The sequence below is a fragment of the Cetorhinus maximus genome, chromosome 11 (genome assembly GCF_964194155.1).
Source record: "Cetorhinus maximus chromosome 11, sCetMax3.hap1.1, whole genome shotgun sequence".
Taxonomy (NCBI): domain Eukaryota; kingdom Metazoa; phylum Chordata; class Chondrichthyes; order Lamniformes; family Cetorhinidae; genus Cetorhinus; species Cetorhinus maximus.
Genome location: NC_135889.1, coordinates 113,439,923 through 113,460,727, shown reverse-complemented (window position 1 = coordinate 113,460,727; position 20,805 = coordinate 113,439,923). Strand labels below are relative to the sequence as shown.

The 20,805-nt window shown below is 43.4% G+C and overlaps 1 protein-coding gene across 1 annotated transcript in view; it reads right to left on the bottom strand.

Moving 5' to 3' along the window:
- LOC144686837 (contactin-associated protein-like 5) overlaps nt 1-20,805 on the bottom strand; it is a 1,126,003-nt gene that overhangs the window by 1,011,789 nt on the left and 93,409 nt on the right. The window contains exon 2 of the mRNA XM_078552607.1: nt 3,221-3,331. Coding sequence (XP_078408733.1) covers nt 3,221-3,331 — 111 coding nt within the window. The remainder of the gene's footprint in view (nt 1-3,220; nt 3,332-20,805) is intronic.

The following is a 20,805-nucleotide window of genomic DNA, read 5'->3' as shown; positions in this document are numbered from 1 at the left end:
TTCTCATTTGAATGCTTTGAATAATGCATCATAAATCAAAATTGAAAGAAAAATATCAGGCTCTGCCTCTGCTGCACCTTCAGTCTGGATCAAACCTGTTACCTAATTGTCAGATGCTGATTGTTAAGGGGAACATTTCAAAAAAGAAAAATTCCTATTCTGATCACCTTTTTAAAAATATTCATTCTTGGTATTTGGGCATTTGCAGACTTAGCAATTATTTATTGATAATCCGTAACTGTGCTGTGAATTGGTGGCAGACCTTTTTGAGCAGCAGTGGTCTTTAAATGTTGTTAGGTAGGAATATTCAAGAGAATCATTTGCGTGGCTGTCAGTCACATAGAGGCCAGGCTGTCGGTTTCCTTTAAGTAAGTCAGCTGGGCTTTTATGATTATCTGATAGTTTCATGGTCACCTTTATTGGTATGTACCACATGATACATTTATTGGCAAAATTGAAACTCATGGGATTAAAGGGGCAATGGCTGCCTGGATAAGACGTTGGCTAAGGGGGACAAAGCAGAGCTGTGAACGGTTGTTTTTCAGAATGGAGGAAGGTATACAGGAGCCTTCCCCAGGGGTCAGTATTGAGGCCGCTGCTCTTTTGGATACAGCTTAATGACCTGGACTTGGCAACACAGTACATAGTTTCAAAGTTTGCAGATGACACAAAACACAAATGTAGGAGGTTCGTAACCGTCCTCAGGAGGAAGTAGACAGATTGGTGAAATGGGCAGACACAGGGCAGAAGGAATTTAATGCAGAGAATTGTGAAGTGATTCATTTTTTAAGGAACAATGAGAGGCAATATAAACTAAATGGTACAATTTTAAAATAGGTACAGGAACAGAGTGATTTGTGGATACACATAAGTGACTAGACAAGTTGAGGAGGCTGTTAAAAAGGCATAAGGGACTCAGCTTTAAAAATAGAGTATAAAAATAGAGTAGAAAAGCAAGAATTTATACTAAACCTTAATTTTAAAGACACTGGTAGGTCGCAGCTGGAGCACTGAGGTCAATTTTGAGCGCAACGCTTTAGGAAGGATTTCAAGACCTTGGAGATGGTGCAGAGATTTAAGAGAATAGTACCAGGAACGAACACTTCAGTTGCCTGGACAGAGTATGGAAAATCCTTAGAGCTAATGGAACTGAACATTGTGCAATCATCAACAGACATTCCCATTTCTGACCTCATCATGGAAGGAAGGTCATTGATGAAGCAGCTGAAGATGGTTGAGCCTGACACTACCCTGAGGAATTACTGCAGCGATGTCCTGGAGCTGAGATGATTGGCTTCTGACAACCGCAACCATCTTCCTTTATGCTAAGTATGACTCCAGACAGTGGAAAATTTTCCTCTTGATTCTCACTGATTTCAGTTTTGCAAGGGCTCCTTGATGCCATAATTGGTCAAATTGGTCAAATACCTCTGGAATTCAGCTCTTTTATCCATATTTGGACCAAGGCTGTAATGAAATCTGGAGCCAGATGGTTCTTGTGGAACCCAAACTGAGCGCAGTAAGCAGGTTTTTGCTGAGCAAGTACCACTTGATAGCACCATCGACGATCTCTGATGTGTGTGTCCTGCTGATGGAACAAAGCATATCCAGGAATGGCGATGAGGAAATCTCAGACATTTGCTGAAAGTTATAGTTCTTTGAGTAAGACTATGTCAGAATGCTTGACTAGTTTTTGAGACAGCTCTTCCAGTTTTTGTACAAGCCCCCAGATGTTAAGGGAGGGGGACTTTGCAGTGTTAACTGGGCAGGGTACGCTGCTTTTCTTTCCAATGTCTACGTCAATGTTGGGGGTCTGTCCAGTCTTATTCTATTGTTTCTTGTAGCAATTTGACACAACTCAGTGACTAGCTTGGCCATTTCAGAGGGCAGTCAAGAGTCAACCACATTACTGTGGGGTGGGAGGCATACAACAGTCAGGCCGGGTAAGGATGGTAGATCCCCTTTCTGGATTACTTGGTCAGTAATATAACCACTCTGCTACCATACCCCTGTCACTGTCAGCTATTTCTGTCAGCAGCAGAGGTTCAACATACTGAGTCCAAACATTACCCTCCGAAGTATCTGTGCTCATCTAATTTTGGCTTCTTAAGCATTCCTGATGTTAATGCATGTGTGATCATCATTAGTGGCCACACCTTGAATTGCAGAGGCCCTAAACTTTGGAACTCCCTCCCAAATGTCTCTACCTTTCCACCTCAATTTCCCGTTTTAAGAAACTCTTTAAAACCTATCGATTTGACCAAGCTTCTGGTCATCTGACCTAACATCTACTTATGTAGCTTGGGGTCATATTTTGTTTTATAATGCCCCTGTGAAGTGCCTTGGGGCTTACTTTTTTTAAGTTTAAGGTACGATATAAGTTGTTATTGTTCAGTACACTGCTGCCAGGATTCATTTTAATGGAGTACAAGACTGGGCCTTCACAAAGCATGCCCGGAGTTGAATCTTGTCTGCCCTGTCCAGTAAGAGCAAAAGATCGGCAGCACAAAGTAAGGAAACTATAACCAAAGCTTTAAAAAAGACGTTTCTTACTTGATTATAAGCAACAACACGTATAAAAGTGGGGTTTATTTATACAAAGCGATCCATTTATTTATTGTCTACCTGCACTGAGTGATTTTGTTAAACATTATATGTTTTCCACAAACCAGTCAAAAGACACTTGCTACACTGTAGCTGTACACACCTCTCCAACATTTTTCAATGGTAATTCTGCAGCCAGCCCCACCCCACTTTAGCCCCCTTCCCCTTGGGCCGATATGAGCAATGCCATGAGAACTCTGCCAATAAGATACATTAATCAGGCACAACATCGGAGAAACACTTCAAGTCAGTTCACAAGCTTGGCACTTGCAATAACCAATAAGGTTTCAGTATAATACCTTTTTGATGAACTGCACCTCTGCCATCAGTTTGAGGAAGCTTTAACCAGTTATACATCATGGTTAATCTAGGGTCTATTGTACCCTGGGGAACAAACCATTACCATAGCATTTGACAAGCACAGCATGACAACTGTAAATATCAGCACATGGGCATTCTGCAACATGATGTATGCCAGTCCATCCATTTCTCGGACAGATATTTCTTCACCAGTGAAAATAAAATCTACTTGTGCACTTTTATTTGCATTTGTGATGCGTATACGTGCTGAGAATGAATAATTTGCTCCATCATTAACAGAAAGCTTGGATCTTACCATCCCTTCTGTTCAGCTTTGCAAAACCAGGGCTGTGACTGCTAGATAGTGCAGAAGAGGAACGGAACGCTGACTGAGGCAAGCCAGACACAAGGTGATTGTCGCAATTATCTGCAGGATGAAAGAGACAATATGTTAAAAATCAGTGAGATGGCACAGCACCGTACCTATACACAATTAATTCCAGATGAAGACTTTAATCCCCACACATTTTAAAACCTGCAAGGCTCCCATCCTGCAGTTCTGTGCTGAAGGAGTGGACTTTTCTCAAGTTCAGAGGTACCCTGCTGCAGATATTAGAAATCGGAAACATAAGATTCCACAGGCCGTACAATAACTTGGTGATCTATTGCTGTTAACATTGTGAAACGTTCAAAGGCATTTCGCAAGGGCATTACAAAGGGAAATTTGCCTCCGAGCCCCATAAATGAGATATCATAAGAGGTGGAAAAAGTAGGTTGTCAGGAGTATCTTAAAGGAGGAGAGGGAGAGGAAGGCAGGCAAGAGGTTTAGAGAGAGAATTCCAGCTTAGACCCAAACAGCTGAAACCACGGCCACCATGACAGGGTGATCGAGACTGGGGGATGTGCAAGAGACCAGAATTAGAGGAACACCGAGACAGATATCAGAGTTGTATGATTGGAAGAGGTTACAGCGATAGAGAGGGGCTCATCCATGGAGAATTCTTTTTAAAAATTGAGACAAGTTAATCCTTCAGGTGGAGACTCCTCTTCACAACTGGACATATTTTCAAACCCCACATTCCTTTCGAACCATCCAAATAATATTTCACTGGGCTACATTTACCTCACTTGTATTGTCCTCTTATTCATATCTGCCTAATTTTTTATCTTTCTCTTTGAGCTTCAACACTAAAAGCCCATGTTTGTGCCTGTGCACAAAGAGAGCAATGTGCATGGGTAATTAAAATAACAGCAATGCGGTACTTCAACTTGCCCACACAGCACTGGTGTCCTACGCTTTTTAACAGATCCACAAACATTCACTCCCTCCACTGCCAACGCACAGTAGCAGCAGTGTGTACCATCTACAAGACGCACTGCAGGAACGTACCAAGGCTCCTTAGACAGCACCTTCCAACCCACAACTGCTACCATCTAGAAGGACAAGGGCAGCAGACAGATGGGAACACCAGCACCTGGAAGTTCCCCTCCAAGTCAATCACCATCCTGACTTGGAAATATATTGTTGCTCCTTCACTGTCACTGGGTCAAAATCCTGGAACTCCCTTCCTAACAGCACTGCGGGTGTACCTACACATGGACTGCAGCGGTTAAAGAAGGCAGCTCATCACCACCTGCTCAAGGGCAACTAGGGATGGGTAATAAATGCTGGCCCAGCCAGCGAAGCCCACATCTCGTAAATGAATTAAAACAGCACACCTAGGGCAGCAGAGACCCTCGCTGAGATTCAAACATCGGACTCTGAATGATCTCAATCAGATCCCTTGATGTTATTTTAATTCTGGACTGTGCAACGATCACACAGTGCTGGGCTGGACCTCGGGAGGGTGATGTGTTAAAAGTCAGAAGTGACCCAAGTAAATGAAAATGTTTAAAGGTTTCCCTGTAAGCCAGGAGGAACCCTGAGAAACTGCCTTGCAGACAAGTTCCTGGAGATCATCAGGAGAAGTGAGGAAGGAGAATATGACATGTGTTTCCATCACACTAGCACTAGGTAATGTAGTTCTGTGTTTTATTCTTTCTCCCTCTACCCACCCACTCACTTCTTCATTTGAACACAGGTGTAAATATCTAGTTCATGATCCATGTTAATATTTTAGAGGCAATGTTTAGTTCTGGGGAGATTGTTGTTGTGAAGGTAAGGTAACTAAAATGCTGGGCTTTAGAGATTGCCAGGGCACCTAAAAAAGAATGTCAGTGTGAAGGTTACCCGTGTTTGTTTAATAGTGTCAGAGTAGAAGAGATGGAACCATAAAACAGCAAGCAGGTTTCTTAGATGGAGAAATTGTAAAGGAGGGGTATTAGGCTTGGAGGTCAATTTGAGGATAGACCAGAGCATGCTAGGTCATCATGGAAATGGGTGGAGCTCAAGAAGGTTCTCTGGTTTCAATTTATCTGTGTTTTCTGCAGCAGGGGAAGAGGCTCCATACCGAAATGATGCTGCTGTTAGCAGGCTACAAGCAGTCGGGCCTCCAAGAAGCCCTGGAAGCCATTTGGTGCAGCTGAGAGTTGCATTTTGGACCTTGTGTGGCTTGCAGCTCACGGAGAATCCCTGGGAGCTGTGTGGTGCAGTTATGGCTCAAAAGAAGTCCTGGGGAGCTGGGAAGGTGGCAGAAAGTCACTGGTTCCGTGCTGCAGTAAGTTAGAGCTCAGAGAAGCCCTGATAGCCATTTATAGCTCGGTGCAGCTAGGGGACAAGAGTTCGGAAAAACCAAGGAGCACTGCCAGCTTAGTGAAGGTAGTATTCTGCAAAAGAGCTGGAATTGTGCCACTGATTAGGGGAGGGAATGCAGCTTTATGAATCCCATGGAACGGAGTCTCAGGAGAGGAGATTGAAGCATCGGGGAAGTGAGTGGACATTGAGGAAGTCAGAGTTGGAGTGGCTTTTGAGGGAATTTAGAGGCTAGATCTTCGAAAGTAAAGAGTTGAAATCCCCTTATGCTGGAGGCAGAATTTTAACAAGATTTTGTGACTCACAGTGGTCACTGACGTCTGGGTGGATTGTCAGGAAATCCATGGGATCTGTCTTGGTCACACTTGCCATTTAATGCGCAGTGGGGGTGTTTGACCACAGTTTTCCTGTTCATGTTGTTGTGAACGATGTATAATTTTATATATATATATATAACTGGATAGACTTGTGACTAAAAGGTCAGGTCTTTGGAGTTTGTATATATACACATTTTTAATCAGGTGTTACAATCCCTGAAGTGAAAGAGATTGGTAAAAAGGGGTTGAAACTTCAGTAATTCTGTAAAAAAAAAGTACCAAGTAGAAGAGCTTTACTGTTTCCTAGTGACAGTGATCCAGGGACACAGACACAGAAAAGACAGGGGTTGAGAGAGGGGAGTTCAGAGTGTGTGTATCAGAAAGAGAAGACAGGGATTTGAAGCTCTTTCAGAAGAAATACTGCAAGGCCAGTGGGACAGTGGTTAACTAAATAGTCAGTTATGGGACTCAGTAAAGTGATCAGTTTAACAAAGGTGCTACTGGAAAACTGAGTTTAGGGAACTCATGTGTTTGCTCTGCAGTTGAAGAGACAGTGGGCAGAATTTTGCCGTCGGCGAGCAGGGGGTGGGGCCCACTCGCCGACGTGTAAAATGATGCAGGATAACGTTGGGGAGAATTCCCGACATCATCCCAGCCCATTTAAATTTTCAGGAAGATGGGTCACAGCAAAATTAGCTGCAGGCCCGCTGACCTGTCAATGGCCAATTGAGGCCATTGACAGGATCAATTGTACAATTAAAGGAGCTGCCCATCCAACCTTAAGGTTGGCGGGCAGGCCAGGAGCCCCGGCGGCAAATAGATAAAATATGAAACCTCATCCAGTGGCGGGATGAGGTTTCATGCAGGGTTTAAAAAATGTAATAAAGTTATTATGTAAATTATGAACATGTCCCATCTCATGTGACATTGTCACATGAGGGGGACATGTTAGGGATTTTTTTTTCTATTTTAAATATTTTTAAAAGTGTAAGCAATCTCCCTGAGGCAGCACTTAGCCTCAGGGAGATGTGCACTGTTTCATGCACATGCACGAAAGAGCGCACTCTCGCTTTTGGGGAATCCCCCTCGCCCGCACAGGAAGTGCATAGTGCTTCCTGCCGGACATCACGCTGGGCGGGCCTTAATTGGCCCGCCCATGTAAAATGGCGGTGGGGACCGCTTCTCCGGCGGGGATTGGCTCCCCGCCCACCGGAGATTGGGTCAGGCCCGCCCGCCAGGCAGAAAATTCTGCCCAGTGAGTTTAGAGTGTGGCTTTTGGGTGTCTCAGGAAGAGATACGAGTTGGGGGAGAAGCATCAAGTGATTTTTTTTAGGAATCCACCAGAAGAAAACTGTTTGCAACTGCACCAATCCCAAGCAAGAAGCCTGTGTGTCAAGCTAGTGGTAACTCTGCACTGGCTTGTGTCTGTAAAGGTACTGCTGGGGTAAAGGAATAGTGGGGATTTGAGTTGTCTTTTTGTGTTTATATTGAGACCTTTCCTCTGCGGTTTCAAAAAAGTTAGGATATGCCAAGCCAGGCTTCACTTGTCCAGCATTAACAGGAGGTGGTATCGTAACAAAATGGGGCTTTTAGAAACAGTGGAAGAAAGTTACTGAACAAATTCACAGGAGTCTGCTGATGAACATTTAATACAAAGAATAAAATATTTATTACAACAAGAAACGTGAACTATATTACACCAGACAAAAAGGTTGGAAAGATCTCAATACAAACACAAGACGACAATTCAAATTCACACGATTCCTTTGCCCCAGCAGCATCTTTACAGACACACAAACCAGTGAAGTGTTTCCACTAGCTTGACACAAAAGCTTCTCGGTTAGGTCTAGTACAGATGCAAACAGTTTTCTTCTGGTGAATTCCTGACCACTCACTTGATGCTTCTCACCCAACTTGTATCTCTCCTTGAGACGCCCCATAAACCACACTCTAAACTCACTGGCAGAATTTTCTGCCTGTCGGGCGGGCGGGCCCAACCCAATCTCCGGCGGGTGGGGAGCTGATCCGCGCCGGAGAATCGGGCCTCACCGCCATTTTACGCAGGCGGGCCAATTAAGGCCCACCCAGCGTGACGTCTGGCGGGAAGCGCTATGTGCTCCCTGTGTGGGCGGGGGATATTCCGCAAAAGCGAGAGTGCGCTCTTTCACGCATGCGCACGATAGAGCGCACATCTCCCTGAGGCTAAGTGCTGCCTCAGGGAGATCGCTTACACTTTGAAAAATATGAAAAATAGAAAAAAAAATTCCCTAACATGTCCCCCTCATATGTCACATGAGATGGGTCATGTTCATAATTTACATAATAACTTTATTAAACTCTTTAAAACCCTACATGAAACCTCATCCCGCTGGTGGATGAGGTTTCATGTTTTTTCTATTCCCCGCCGGGGCTCCTGGCCTGCCCACCAACCTTAAGGTCCTTTAATTGTATAATTGATCCTGTCAATGGCCTCAATTGGCCATTTACAGGTTGGCGGGCGCACAGCTGATTTTGTTGTGCCCCCGCCTTCCTGAAAATTTTAATGGGGCGGGATGACCTTGGGAGTTCCGCCAGACGTCATCCTGCATCATTTTACGTGTCAGCGAGTGGGCCCCGCTTTCTGCTCACCGACGGCAAAATTCTGCCCACTGTCTCTTCAAATGTAGAGCAAACAAATGAGTTCCCTAAATTCAGTCTTCCAGTCGCACCTCTGCTAAACCGATCACTTTACTGAGTCCCATAACTGAATATCCAATTAACCACTGTCCCACTGGCCTTGCAGTTTTTATTCAGAGGGAGCTGCAAATCCCTGTCTTCTCTTTCTGACCCACACACTATGAACTCCCCTCTCTCAACTCCTGTCTTTTCTGTGTCTGTGTCCCTGGATCACTGTGACTAGGAAACAGTAAAACTCTTCTACTCTGAACTTTCAACCCTTTTAACCAATCTTTTTACTTCAAGGGTTGTAACACCTGATTAAAAATGTTATATACACAAACTCCAAAGACCTGACCTTTTAGTCACAAGTCTATATATAAAATTATACATCGTTCACAACAACATGAACAGGAAAACTGTGGTCAAACACCCCCTGTGGAATCTTGCGCTTTTATTCTCTCAGTGGGAACTGAGATTTCAAACTTTGTCTACCTTAAACAAAAATGTTAGTGGTCCCTAACCGGATCATAACAACGGGCATAAATAAGGTTGCCCACGGCAACATTCAAACAAACATGTAAGCTTATTGAAGTGGTGTTTTACTGGTGGTACTGTAACATACATCTTCTGATTCCATGGGTTCCCCTGACAGAGAAATCTCAGGAGCAATGTGGACTCAGCTCTATTGCCTCCCAGTATTCACGTCTGTAGTAGGGGGAACTAACAACACAGGCATAGCAACTTCAGGAGCAGGAATTTGCTGGCTGGAGGTTGAAGGCACTGATGTAGCAGGATATCAGTGCCCCAGAAGCATAAGAGCTGCAGTAAGCCATTTAACCCCTGGAGCCTGTTCAACCATTCAGTTAGATCAGCTGTGCTGTGTCTTAAACTCAAACTTTTTTTTTGTTTTGTTTCCATCATCCTTAATGCCCTACTCTAACAAAAATCCATCAATCTAAGTTTTGAAATTTTCAATAGACTCCTCAGCCTCGACGGCTTTTTTGGGGGGAAGAATGTTCCAGATTTCCACACCCCTTTGTGCGAAGAAATGCTCCCTGACACAGCTTAGTTCTAATTTGTTCCCCCTTGGTCTGGACTCCCCCACCAGAGGAAATAGTTTCTCTCCATTTGCTCTATCAAATCCTTTAATCATCTTAAAACACCTCAATGAGATCAGCTGTTAATCTTCAGTACTCAGGGGAAATAAAAACCCAGTTTATGCAATCTTTCCTCATGATTTAATCCTTTTATCCCCAGTATCATTCTGCTGAATACACACTGTACTTCCCCCCAAGGCAAATATATTCATTCGTGGGTGTTTTCCCCAGAACTAGAACATAGGAACATAGGACTTACCAGCAGGAGTAGGCCATTCAGTCCTTCAGGCTTGCTTTGCCATTCAATAAGATCTGGTGTGGCCTCAACTGCACTTTGCCATCTGCCCTCCACTGAATACTGTATTCCAAATACAATCTAACTCTCCCTTCACAGCTAATCAAGCAAAAATTCAGAATCTCAATTTTTAAAACCTACACCATTCACCATTTCCATCCTGTAACCTGACAAGTTCCATATCCCCTCCTTTCCATTACGAATCATGCCTATTCACAATTATAATCTTCAATCTCATTCATAATCTAATGCTTACTCAGTTCTTAAAAAAAAAATCGAATCAACATGCAAGAACTTAGAAACAGGAGTTCAACTGTTTAGCCCCTCAGGCCAACTTCACCATCCAATGGTTGTTCTGTCTATTTCACTGAGACAGATCTTTAATTTCCTAATTCCCGGTCTTGAGATTTGTTAACTTCTGTAATTTTAAAAAAATTTTATTGATTCCTGGGATGTGAGCGTTGCTGACTTGGCCAACATTTATTGCCCATCCTTAATTACCGTTGAGAAGGTGACGGTGATCTACCTTCTTGAACCACTGCAGTCCATGTGGTGTATGTACACCCACAGTGCTGTTAGGGAGGGCGTTCCAGGGTTTTGTCCAAGTGACGGTGAAGGAACAGTATTATAGTTCCAAGTCAGGATGTTAAGTGGCTTGGAGAACTTGCGGGTGGTGGTGTTCACATGCATCTGCAGCAGATATAGGCCGCGGGTTTGGGAGGTGCTGTCGAAGGTGACTTGCTGCAGTGCATCTTGTAGATGATGCACACTGCTGCCACTCTGCATCAATGGTGGAGGGAGTGGATGTTGAAGGTGGTGGGTGGGGTGCCAATACAAGTGATCTGCTTTGTCCTGGATGGTGTTGAACTTCTTAAGTGTTGTTGGCGCTGTACTCAACCAGGCAAAGGATTCCATCACAATCCTGACTTGAGCCTTGTTGATACTGGACAGGCTTTGTGGAGCCAGGGAGCGAGTTACACACCACAGGATTCCCAGCCTCTGGCCTGCTTTTTTAGGCACAGTATTTATGTGGCTGGTCCAGTGCAGTTTCTGGTTAAATGGTAACCCCAGGATGTTGAGAGTGAGGGATTCTCAAATCCTGAGATCACAAACCAAGTTAAGCAATCTGCTTAAGTCAGCTATTTTTGCCTCCCAACATTCTGGAGATCCAGGTGAGGCCCTCTCTATGTTTTTTTTGAATAAAAGCAGTTTCATATCAATGGGCGAAATTTTACGGCAGTGGGATTTTACATTTCTGCCGAAACCAATGAGGTTTAGAATGTCTCGCTGCATTTTACGGCCCCGTCCCCGCTGAAACAGGGCCGTAAAATTCTGCCCTATGGGTTTGCTTTCACAACTTAGAATTAAGTCTATTTTGGAGGTCTGGAGTTCAAGCCCATTTGGTACAGGCAATGAGCTAAATCAATGTTACAACCCTGTTGAGACTGATAACTTTAAACAATAGATTTGAATACCTAGTGAGCAGCTGAAAGGATCACATGACAAGAATTCAAGTTTTAAGACTTTTACTGTAACAAACAAACTAAAAGTAACATTGACAAATCATTATTTAGTGGGAAACCAATGCTCTAAGCTATAGAAAAAATCCCCCCCTTTAAATTTTTAAACACAATAAAATCCCCATGCCACGGTTATATTTCACTGCCTGCTATCCACAGAATTGTAGTTTTTACAGGAATCAGTCCAGTGTGATTTGGACAAGCTGAGTGAGTGGGCAAATGCATGGCAGATCCAGTATGATGTGGATAAATGTGAAGTTATCCATTTTGGTAGCAAAAACAGGAAGGCAGATTATTATCTGAATGGCTATAAATTGAGAGAGGGGAATGTGCAATGAGACCTGGGTGTCCTTGTGCACCAGTCGCTGAAAGTAAGCATGCAGGTGCAGCAGGCGGTAAAGAAGGCAAATGGTATGTTGGCCTTCATAGCCGGAGGATTCGAGTACTGGAACAGGGATGTTTTGCTGCAATTGTACAGGGCCTTGGTGAGACCACATCTGGAATATTGTGTGCAGTTTTGGTCTCCTTATCTGAGGAAGGATGTACCTGCTATAGAGGGAGTGCAGCGAAGGTTTACCCGACTGATTCCTGGGATGGCGGGGCTGACATATGAGGAGAGATTGAGTTGATTAGGATTATATTATTTAAATGGAGAGAGACTGCATGCAGCACAGAGGGACCTGGGTGTTCTTGTGCATGAAACACAAAAAATTAGCATGCGGGTGCAGCAAATAATTAAGGCGGCAAATGGAATTTTGGCCTGTATTGCTAGAGGGCTGGAGTTTAAAAACAGGGAAGTCTTGTTACAACTGTACAGGGTGTTGGTGAGGCCGCACCTGGGGTAGTCTGTACAGTTTTGGTCCCCATATTTAAGAAAGGATATACTGGCATTGGAGGCAGCTCAAAAGAGATTCACTAGGCTGATTTCTGGGATGAAGGGGTTGACTTATCAAGAACAGCTAAACAGGGTAGGCCTTTATTCATTAGAGTTTAGAAGAATGAGCGGTGATCTTATTGAAAGGTACAAGATTTTGAGGGGGCTTGATAGGGTAGATGTTGATGAGATGTTTCCACTAGTGGGGGAATCTGGAACTAGTGGACATAGTTACAGAATAAGGGGACACTCATTTAAAACTGAGATGCAAAGGAATTTCTTCTCTCAGAGGGTAGTGAATGTCTGGAATTCTCTACCCGAGAGTTGTGGAGGTTAGATCACTGAAAGTATTTAAAGAGGAGGTAGATAGATTTTTGAAATATCGGGGAGTTGAGGGCTATGAGGAGCTGGCACGAAATAGGTGTTGAGACCTGGGGCAGATCAGCCATGATCTTATTGAATGGCGGGGTAGGCTTGAGGGGCCAAATGGCCTACTCCTACTCCTATTTCTTATGTTCCTATGTTAAGATGGAATGTATTTATCTGATCTTACCTTCATCTTACAATATTCATATGAAACAATTCATGTGAAGAAGTCAGACAGACTCGAAACGTTAAATTTGTTTCTCTCTCCACAGATGCTGCCAGACCTGCTGAGTTTTTCCTGCATTTTTTGTTTTTATTTCAGATTTCCAACATCCTGAGTATTTTGCTATCATCATTCATGCAAAACCAATTGTTTAAAAGTAACTCCTTATTTCAGAGGTGATTTTTGGCAAGATGCATTTTTAATATTGAACAGAAGATTCTGGAATTTCCTGGTGGAGCTCTCACTGTCTGAAGCAAGAAAGACAGGTCAAGATTTTGATGAGTCCACATCTGGGGTACTGTACAGAGTTTTGATTTCCACACCCAAGGAAGAATACGCTTCCATATATGTAGAGGATATCTGGGTGTCCGTGTACATGAATCACAGAGAGTTAACATGTGGGTACAGCAAGCAATAAAAAAGCAAATGGTACATTAGCCTATATTTCCAAGTGGTTGGAGTATAAGAGTAAGGAAGTCTTGCTGTAATTGTATTGGGGGAGATGGTGGTGGTGCAGTGGTAATGTCACTAGCCTAAAACTCTCAACTAATGCTGTATGGGCATAGGTTCAAATCCCACCATAGTAGCTACTGGAATTTAAATTCAGTTAATAAAGCTAGAATATAAAGCCAGTCTCAGTTGTGATAACCATGACAGTTAGTGTTGTTTTTTTTTTGTAAAAACCCATCTGGTTCACTCATTACCCTTCAGGAAGGAAATCTGCCATCCTTACCCGGTCTACTGTGTGTGTGACTCCAGACCCCACAGTAATGTGACTGACTCCTAACTGCCCTCAAGATGTTCAGTTCAAGGACAGAAATGCTGCCCTTTCCACTGATTCCCACATCCCATGAAAGAATTGAAAAAAAAAAGACTTTGGTGAGACCACAGCTGGAGAACTGTGTACCTAAGGATGGATATAATTGCCTTAGAGGGAATGTCACAAAGGTTCACCAGGCTGATTCCTGACATGAGAGGACTGTCCCATGAGGAAAGATCAAGTAGGATGGACCAATTCTCTGAATGAGTAGTGATCTCATTGATATATATATATATGAATCTGAGAGAGACTGACAGGGCAAATGTTGAAAGGTCCTTTCCGCTGGCTGGACTGCCTGGTTGAGAGGTTAGCCATTAGGACAGAGAATTTTGCTCACCCATTGGTTGTGATTCCTTGCAATTCTCTACCCCAAAGAGCATCAGATGCTCAGTCATTAAGTATATTCAAGATAGAGATCGAACGATTTTTGGTCATTAAGGAAATCAAGGGATATAGGAATGGGAAGGGAAAATGGAGTTCAGAATCATTACAGCACAGAAGGAGGCTATTCAGCCCATCATATCTGTGCCAGCTCCCCAAATGAGCAATTGACCTCATGCCATTGCCCTATCTTCTCCCTGTAACCCTACACATCCATCCTTTGCAGATAATAATCCAATTCCCTCTTGAATGCCTCAAATTGTGTTGAGGTCAAAGATCAGCCACGATCTGACTGAATGGTGGAACAGGCTTGAGGGCTTCATGGTATTTTCCTTCTCTTATTTCTTATGTTATGTTACAGAGATAGGCTTTTAGTCTGATTTACCCATGAAACATTTAACCTGCTTTTTCTATTTTTAGATATCTATGAACTTCTTTCCATCATTTTCTGTTTTTTTTTTATTCCTTTCAGGACATTTACAGGTATAATGGTTAAGTGTTATGGTACACAATCAGCCAGGAGTCACAATTTCCAAATCCCTCAAGTTATAATTGAAGTCAGATCTGGTTATTTGTGGGCTAGCCCCAGAAGAAATTACCACAGAGGCTATTGGATTGTCATAAACACAATGTAAAATTGCAGTTCCCTCGCCTCAGTGCCCAATAACAGGAGTCACCTGTACCTTATGAGCTTCAGCTTTACAGGCGCCGAGTGTCAGGTTATCAATCAGAGTTTCAAGCTGCCACCTCTTATACAAGCCCCAGGATGTAGCATGGCCACATTAATCAAAGAATGCAAAATACTCTGACAAAGGACTGTATTCCCTCTGGTAGGAACCCTGGTAAATGTGCTCGATGTTTTTCTTTTAAAAGTTGTTCTCTGCTTTTCAAGTATTATCCAATTCCCTTTTGAAAGTTAACAACCTGCTGTGTAAAAAAAAAAAATCCTCATTTCCCTCTGGACTTTTGTCAATTCAATTAAATCAGTATCCTCTGCTTACCAACTCCCCCACCACCACCCCCACCCCCACCACCAGTGGAAACAATTGCTCCTCCTTACTCTGTCAAAACCCTAATGTTGAACACTTCTCTGCTAAATCTATACTTAGACGTCTCAGGCCCAGGGGAAGAGATCCCAGCTTGTTTAGATTATTATCCAAGGCCTTGACATCCTTCCTAAAGTATGATACCCAGAATTGGAGAAAACACTAACTAAGGCCTTACCAGTGATTTATAAAAGGTTTAACTTAACTTCCTTACTTTTATGCTTCTTCATTATTTATAAAAGCCAAGTATCCCATATGTTGTCCCAATAAGCCCACAGCTTGTTCCAATCATTACTGCACTGTCCCAATGTATCATTGTTAATGGGACAGTTTCAATGATTTTCAACATCCAATCAATCTTTTTGTGCAATTTATTTTTTTTCCCAAGCAGCTTATCCACATTCCTTCTTTTTTAAAGTTACAATTAATACTCAGATTCAATATGCAAATCATTATATTCATCCATGTTGAAGGTCATTTGTCAATCATCCCTCCAAGTACCATGCTTTATAAAATTCTTCTGAATATAATTACCTCTTCAATTCTATTAGCTCTCCTATACAATTTTGAATTATCTGCAAATTTAGGCATCCTACTTGATATTCCTACTCACAGGTCATTAGTGAATGAAATATGGCCCCAGAACTGTTCTCCCTATTATTCTACAACTACCGGACTCCACTTGAATTACCCCTGTAATAGCCTCTGTTTTATACTTTCAGGCCCAATTCTCTGTCCAATTTGCTGCATCTCTCTCTATACCACCAGTCAGTAATTGGTCTGTTATGGTGGAATATGATCAGTAGCTCTGAACATCTAAATAAACACTGTCATCTGTATTCCTGATATATACGGCAGATGTGATACTCTTGAAATAATTTTTTTAAAATTGCTTCACATCATTCCATGCTAACCCATAGCTCGAAGTGCTGATTCCACTTATCATCCAATTTTTTTCCACTAGCTTCTTGATTGAAACTGGAGTAATGCTCCAGGGAGGAGTAGACAGCTCTCCTGGGCACCTTAGTGACCACTCATCAAGGGTAACATTGACAATGTACTCTACCACATGGATGGTTTACATTGAAGACCTGGCATCTTGCAGTGCTGCTCACCATACCTTGCCAGTAGCTATCATAACTGTGGCCTTGAACTTCTACGCTTCTGGTTCCTTCTAAGGAACCGAGTCCAAGTACAAAGCTGTGGACTTTGGTGGCATCTCAAAAACAGCCGCACACCACTGCGTTTCAATGATCAATGATGCCCTCTTTGCCAGAGCTGGACAGCACATTCATTTGACCATGGTTTTGGCTGCAGAGGGACAGGGCATTAGAATATAAGACATAGGAGCAGAAGTAGTCCATTCGGCCCATCGAGTCTGCTCCGCCATTCAATGAGATCATGGCTGATCTGATAATCCTCAACTCCACTTTCCTGCCTTTTCCCCATAACCCTTGATTCCCTTACTGATTAAAAATCTATCTATCTCAGCCTTGAATATACTTAATGGCTCAGCTTCTACAGCCCTCTACAGTAAAGAATTCCACAGATTGACTACCCTCGGAGGGAAGAAATTCCTCCTCATCTCTGTCTTAAATGGGTGACCCCTTACTCTGAGATTATGCCCTCTGGTCCTAGACTCTCCCACAAGGGGAAACAACCTCTCAGCATCTACCCTGTCAAGCCCCCTAAGAATCTTATATGTTTCAATAAGGTCGCCTCTCATTCTTCTAAACACCAATGAGTACAGGCCCAACCTACTCAACTTCCTCTCATAAGAAAGCCCCTCCATACTCGGGATCAACCTAGTGAACCTTCTTGGGGCTGCCTCCAATACCAGTATCCACTCCAATATCTTTCCTTAGATAAGGGGACCAAAATTGTTCAGTCTTCTGGGTGTGGTCTAACTAGTGCATTGTATAGTTCTAGCAAGGCTTCCCTATTTTAATACTCCATTCCCTTTGAAATATGGGCAAACACTCAATTTGCCTTCCCTATTACCTATTGATCTTGTATTTTAGCTTTTAGGGATTCATGCACAAAGACTCCCAAATCCCTCTGTGCTGCAGCCTTCTTCAGTCTTTATCCATTTAAATAATATTCAGCTCCTCTATTCTTCCTGCCAAAGTGTATAACCTCACATTTTCCCACATTATATTCCATCTGCCAAGTTTTTTCCCACTCACTTAACCTGCCTATATCCCTTTGTAGACTCCTTGTCATCCTCACCACTTGCTTTCATCAGGATTCCCCAGGGTTCAGGGTATCATTGATTGCCACTAAAGCACTCAAACTGGCAACTGAGATCTCTAGAGCTCCTTAAAGCTTGCACTTAATCAGCAAGAGCGTGTGCTTTCATTCTCGGCAGCTGCCTTGACTCCTTCATCTTCTGCCAGTCCAGGCTGCCACAGAATTTCACCCCAAACCCCAAAGTACGAAGTTGGATCCTCGGGGGCTAGAGATATCCCTCAAGATATGGCTGCTCACACTCCCTCTACAGGAGCCCCAGACAGGGACACAGAGGCAATAAAACTAATGTCACCTGCTGAGTAGGAGAATCATAGAGCAGGTCATCAGGCTTCTGAAGATGTGATTCCACTGCGTGGTTGGATGGTGCCCTCCAATACCCTTCTGCCAGAGTCACAGTCATTGTGATGGTCTGCTGCACTTGCCATTGCATGGTCTTTCAGAGTGATGTGGGCCTCAAGGAGAATGGAAGGAGACAACTCATTGAGTGAGGAGCAAGAGGAGTTGAGAGAGGAGGAGGAAGAGGAAGTGGAGGGAAATAACGCTGAACAGAGAGGTACCCTTGCTGCATGAGGTGGCCTCCTCCCACCACCCTCTGGAAAGGGGACCTCCCTCCTCCTCCTCCTCCTCCTCCTCCTTCTCCTCCTCCTCCTCCTCACAACCTCAGCATTAGATCCAGATCAGCATCAATGAAGCAAGGGGCTGCCTTGTTCCCAGTGCCAGGCCTCTGGCTACCCTGTGATGTCTCACTTCCTGTGGTGCAGTGGAAGGCTTGGGCACAAACCACAGATCTCTCCCTCAGGAAAAGCAACAACCTCAGTTAGGCCTGGTCTAAATGAGTCCCACACTTCATCAGGCTCATCCTCTTCCTCTCTCAACTCCTCCTATCCCCACTGGCTCTAAGTGGCCAGGAAACCCGTCCCCATACCACTGAAAGGCTTCCCCACACAAAAATCTGAACTTTAATCAGTTTCCCCAATGCATTTGATACTTATGCAAGGAAAATGACATTGGTCTCCTCCAACGAAAACAAAAATAGCTAGAAAAACTCAGCAGGTCTGACGGCATCTGTGGAGGGGAAGACTTTCTCTTCCTCTCCACAGATGCTGTCGGACCTGCTGAGTTTTTCCAGCTATTTTTGTTTTTGTTTCAGGTTTCCAGCATCCCCAGTACTTTGCTTTTATCTTGGTCTCCTCCAGGCTCCTTTGACTCACGAACAGCTGCCATCCACCTTAATGTGGCTCAGATAGTAGCACTCACACCCAGGAGTTAGAAGTCTATGAGAACCAAGCCCACTCCAGGAGTTGAGCACAAAAAAAAACAAGGCTGACACTCCAGTGCAGCGCTGAGGGAGTACTGCCCTATCAGAGGTGCTATCTTTTGGCTAAGACATTTAACCGACACCCCATTTGCCCTCTCAGCTGGACATAAGAAATACTATTGGCACCATTTTTAAAAGGAGCAGCTGAGTTACCCCTGGTATCCTGGCCAATATTTATCCCTCAATCAATCAACACAAAGCAAAAAGGTTATCTAATCGTTATCACATTGTTTCTACGGGAACTTGCTGTGCGCAAATTATTAAAATGTAGGAAATACAGCAACCAATGACCACGTTTCAAAAGTACTTCAGTGGCTGTAAAATTCATTGGGATGTCCTGTGGTCATGAAAGGTGCCATATGAATGCAATTACATAAAAACAAAATACTTAGGATGCTGGAAATCTGAAACAAAAACAAAAACAAAAATTGTTGGAAAAACTCAGGTCTGACAGCATCTGTGGAGAGAAAGACAGAGTTAACGTTTCAAGTCCATACGGCTCTTCTTCAGATATGAATGCAATTATTTTTCCTAAATGTCTCAACTACAAAACTCTTCACTAGCCTCAGTCCTTCCCTAGTGCAGTGCTTCAGAAGAATGCATTTTACCAAATACCACCCAAAAATGCATCTCTCCCCTTCCCACCCCAGCACATACATTGCACTTATCTTTAAGTTAAGCATGGTGCTTCTGCAAGGTGTCAGGAGATAGAGAGAGTTTAAGTAAGTTTTATTGGTATTTTTGGGCATTAAGAATGAGTTTTAGCTTTAATGTTGAAAGTTTCATTTGTATTTCTGTGTGTGTCTGTTAAGAAAGGTCAAGTTGAGTTTTAGTTTCACTTCAAAAGGGGACTACATTTCTAATGAGAGTTTACAACTAAGAGAAGATAAGCAAACACATGAGTACAACAACTGGGCTGTTGCCAAGCAACAGGGGTCCAGAGAGGAAGGTCCCTCCCACAGGCACACACAGAAGAAACTCGAAACAGCAGTTTGATCTGGAAGCTGTTTGAGTTCAGTTGATTTTTGAAGACTGCTGCCAGGCAGAAACAGCCCAGAAGGGGTAAATGGCCGGTCCCAAGCTAAAATTGGTTGAAAGTAGCTGCCAGGGAGAGACTGGAGCAAAGGGGACAGATAACAAGTTCCAAGCTCAAAAAGAAAGTCCCCAAGAATCCAGGGGAGTGGAAAAGGAGACAGTCCCAAGCAGATCTTCCAGTCAAAGGAAGGACACTACCCTGGAAAAGGTCCTGTTCTGTGGAAGTGAAAGTAAGGAGCAAAGAGAAAAGCTCCAAGCTTGAAGAGATAAAGGCTTGTGAGAAGCCAACCGGTCCAAAGAGACATTTGAAGGTCTGTAACTCTTTGCTATGGGCATGCGAAGCAGTGGTGTACTGTTGACAGCTGAGTCAGTGAGAGAGAGTGCGTGGAAGACAGCTTGAATGCATGTAGTGTCCCAGGGGACGGGAACATCAGAAGGAGAGTTCGAAACCCTGGAGATGAACCCTTGTAGAAGGCGTCTGAGAGAAAGCGTTGGTTTGGGAGAAGGTTCCAAGGCGAGTTCTTGGAGAATGGAGATTGGAAACCTCGTGTGAAAGACAGAGTTTAGTGAGACTGGTTGGCTCATGGTGTAACAAGTGTCCAGGGGGTGTTGAGAAGAGATCCACGGCATCTGTCTAGGATGGTTGGTTTCAGAGTGTGACGTGTCTGACCACAGGTTGCCTTTTGGCTTACATGGACTGCACTTATTGCAAACATTAGAGTATAAGATAGCTTTTGTAACTTGTGTTATCCTTACAAATCTGTATATTTCTGTAAAGATATGGTTGTGGGTGAAGGAGTATTGTAATATAGGTTATATTTTCCTGTTAAATAAATGTTTTATTCTTTTGTTAAAAGTTTATTAGCTGACTCCAGTGACACTGTTCAGTAGCTAGTCTCCACGTATCTAAACAAACAAATAAAAGTTAGGATCTACCAAGCTGGGTTCAAGCCTGGGATCAGGTTTGTACAGTGATAACCTAAGCTGGGGATCATAAAGGTTTAAAGTC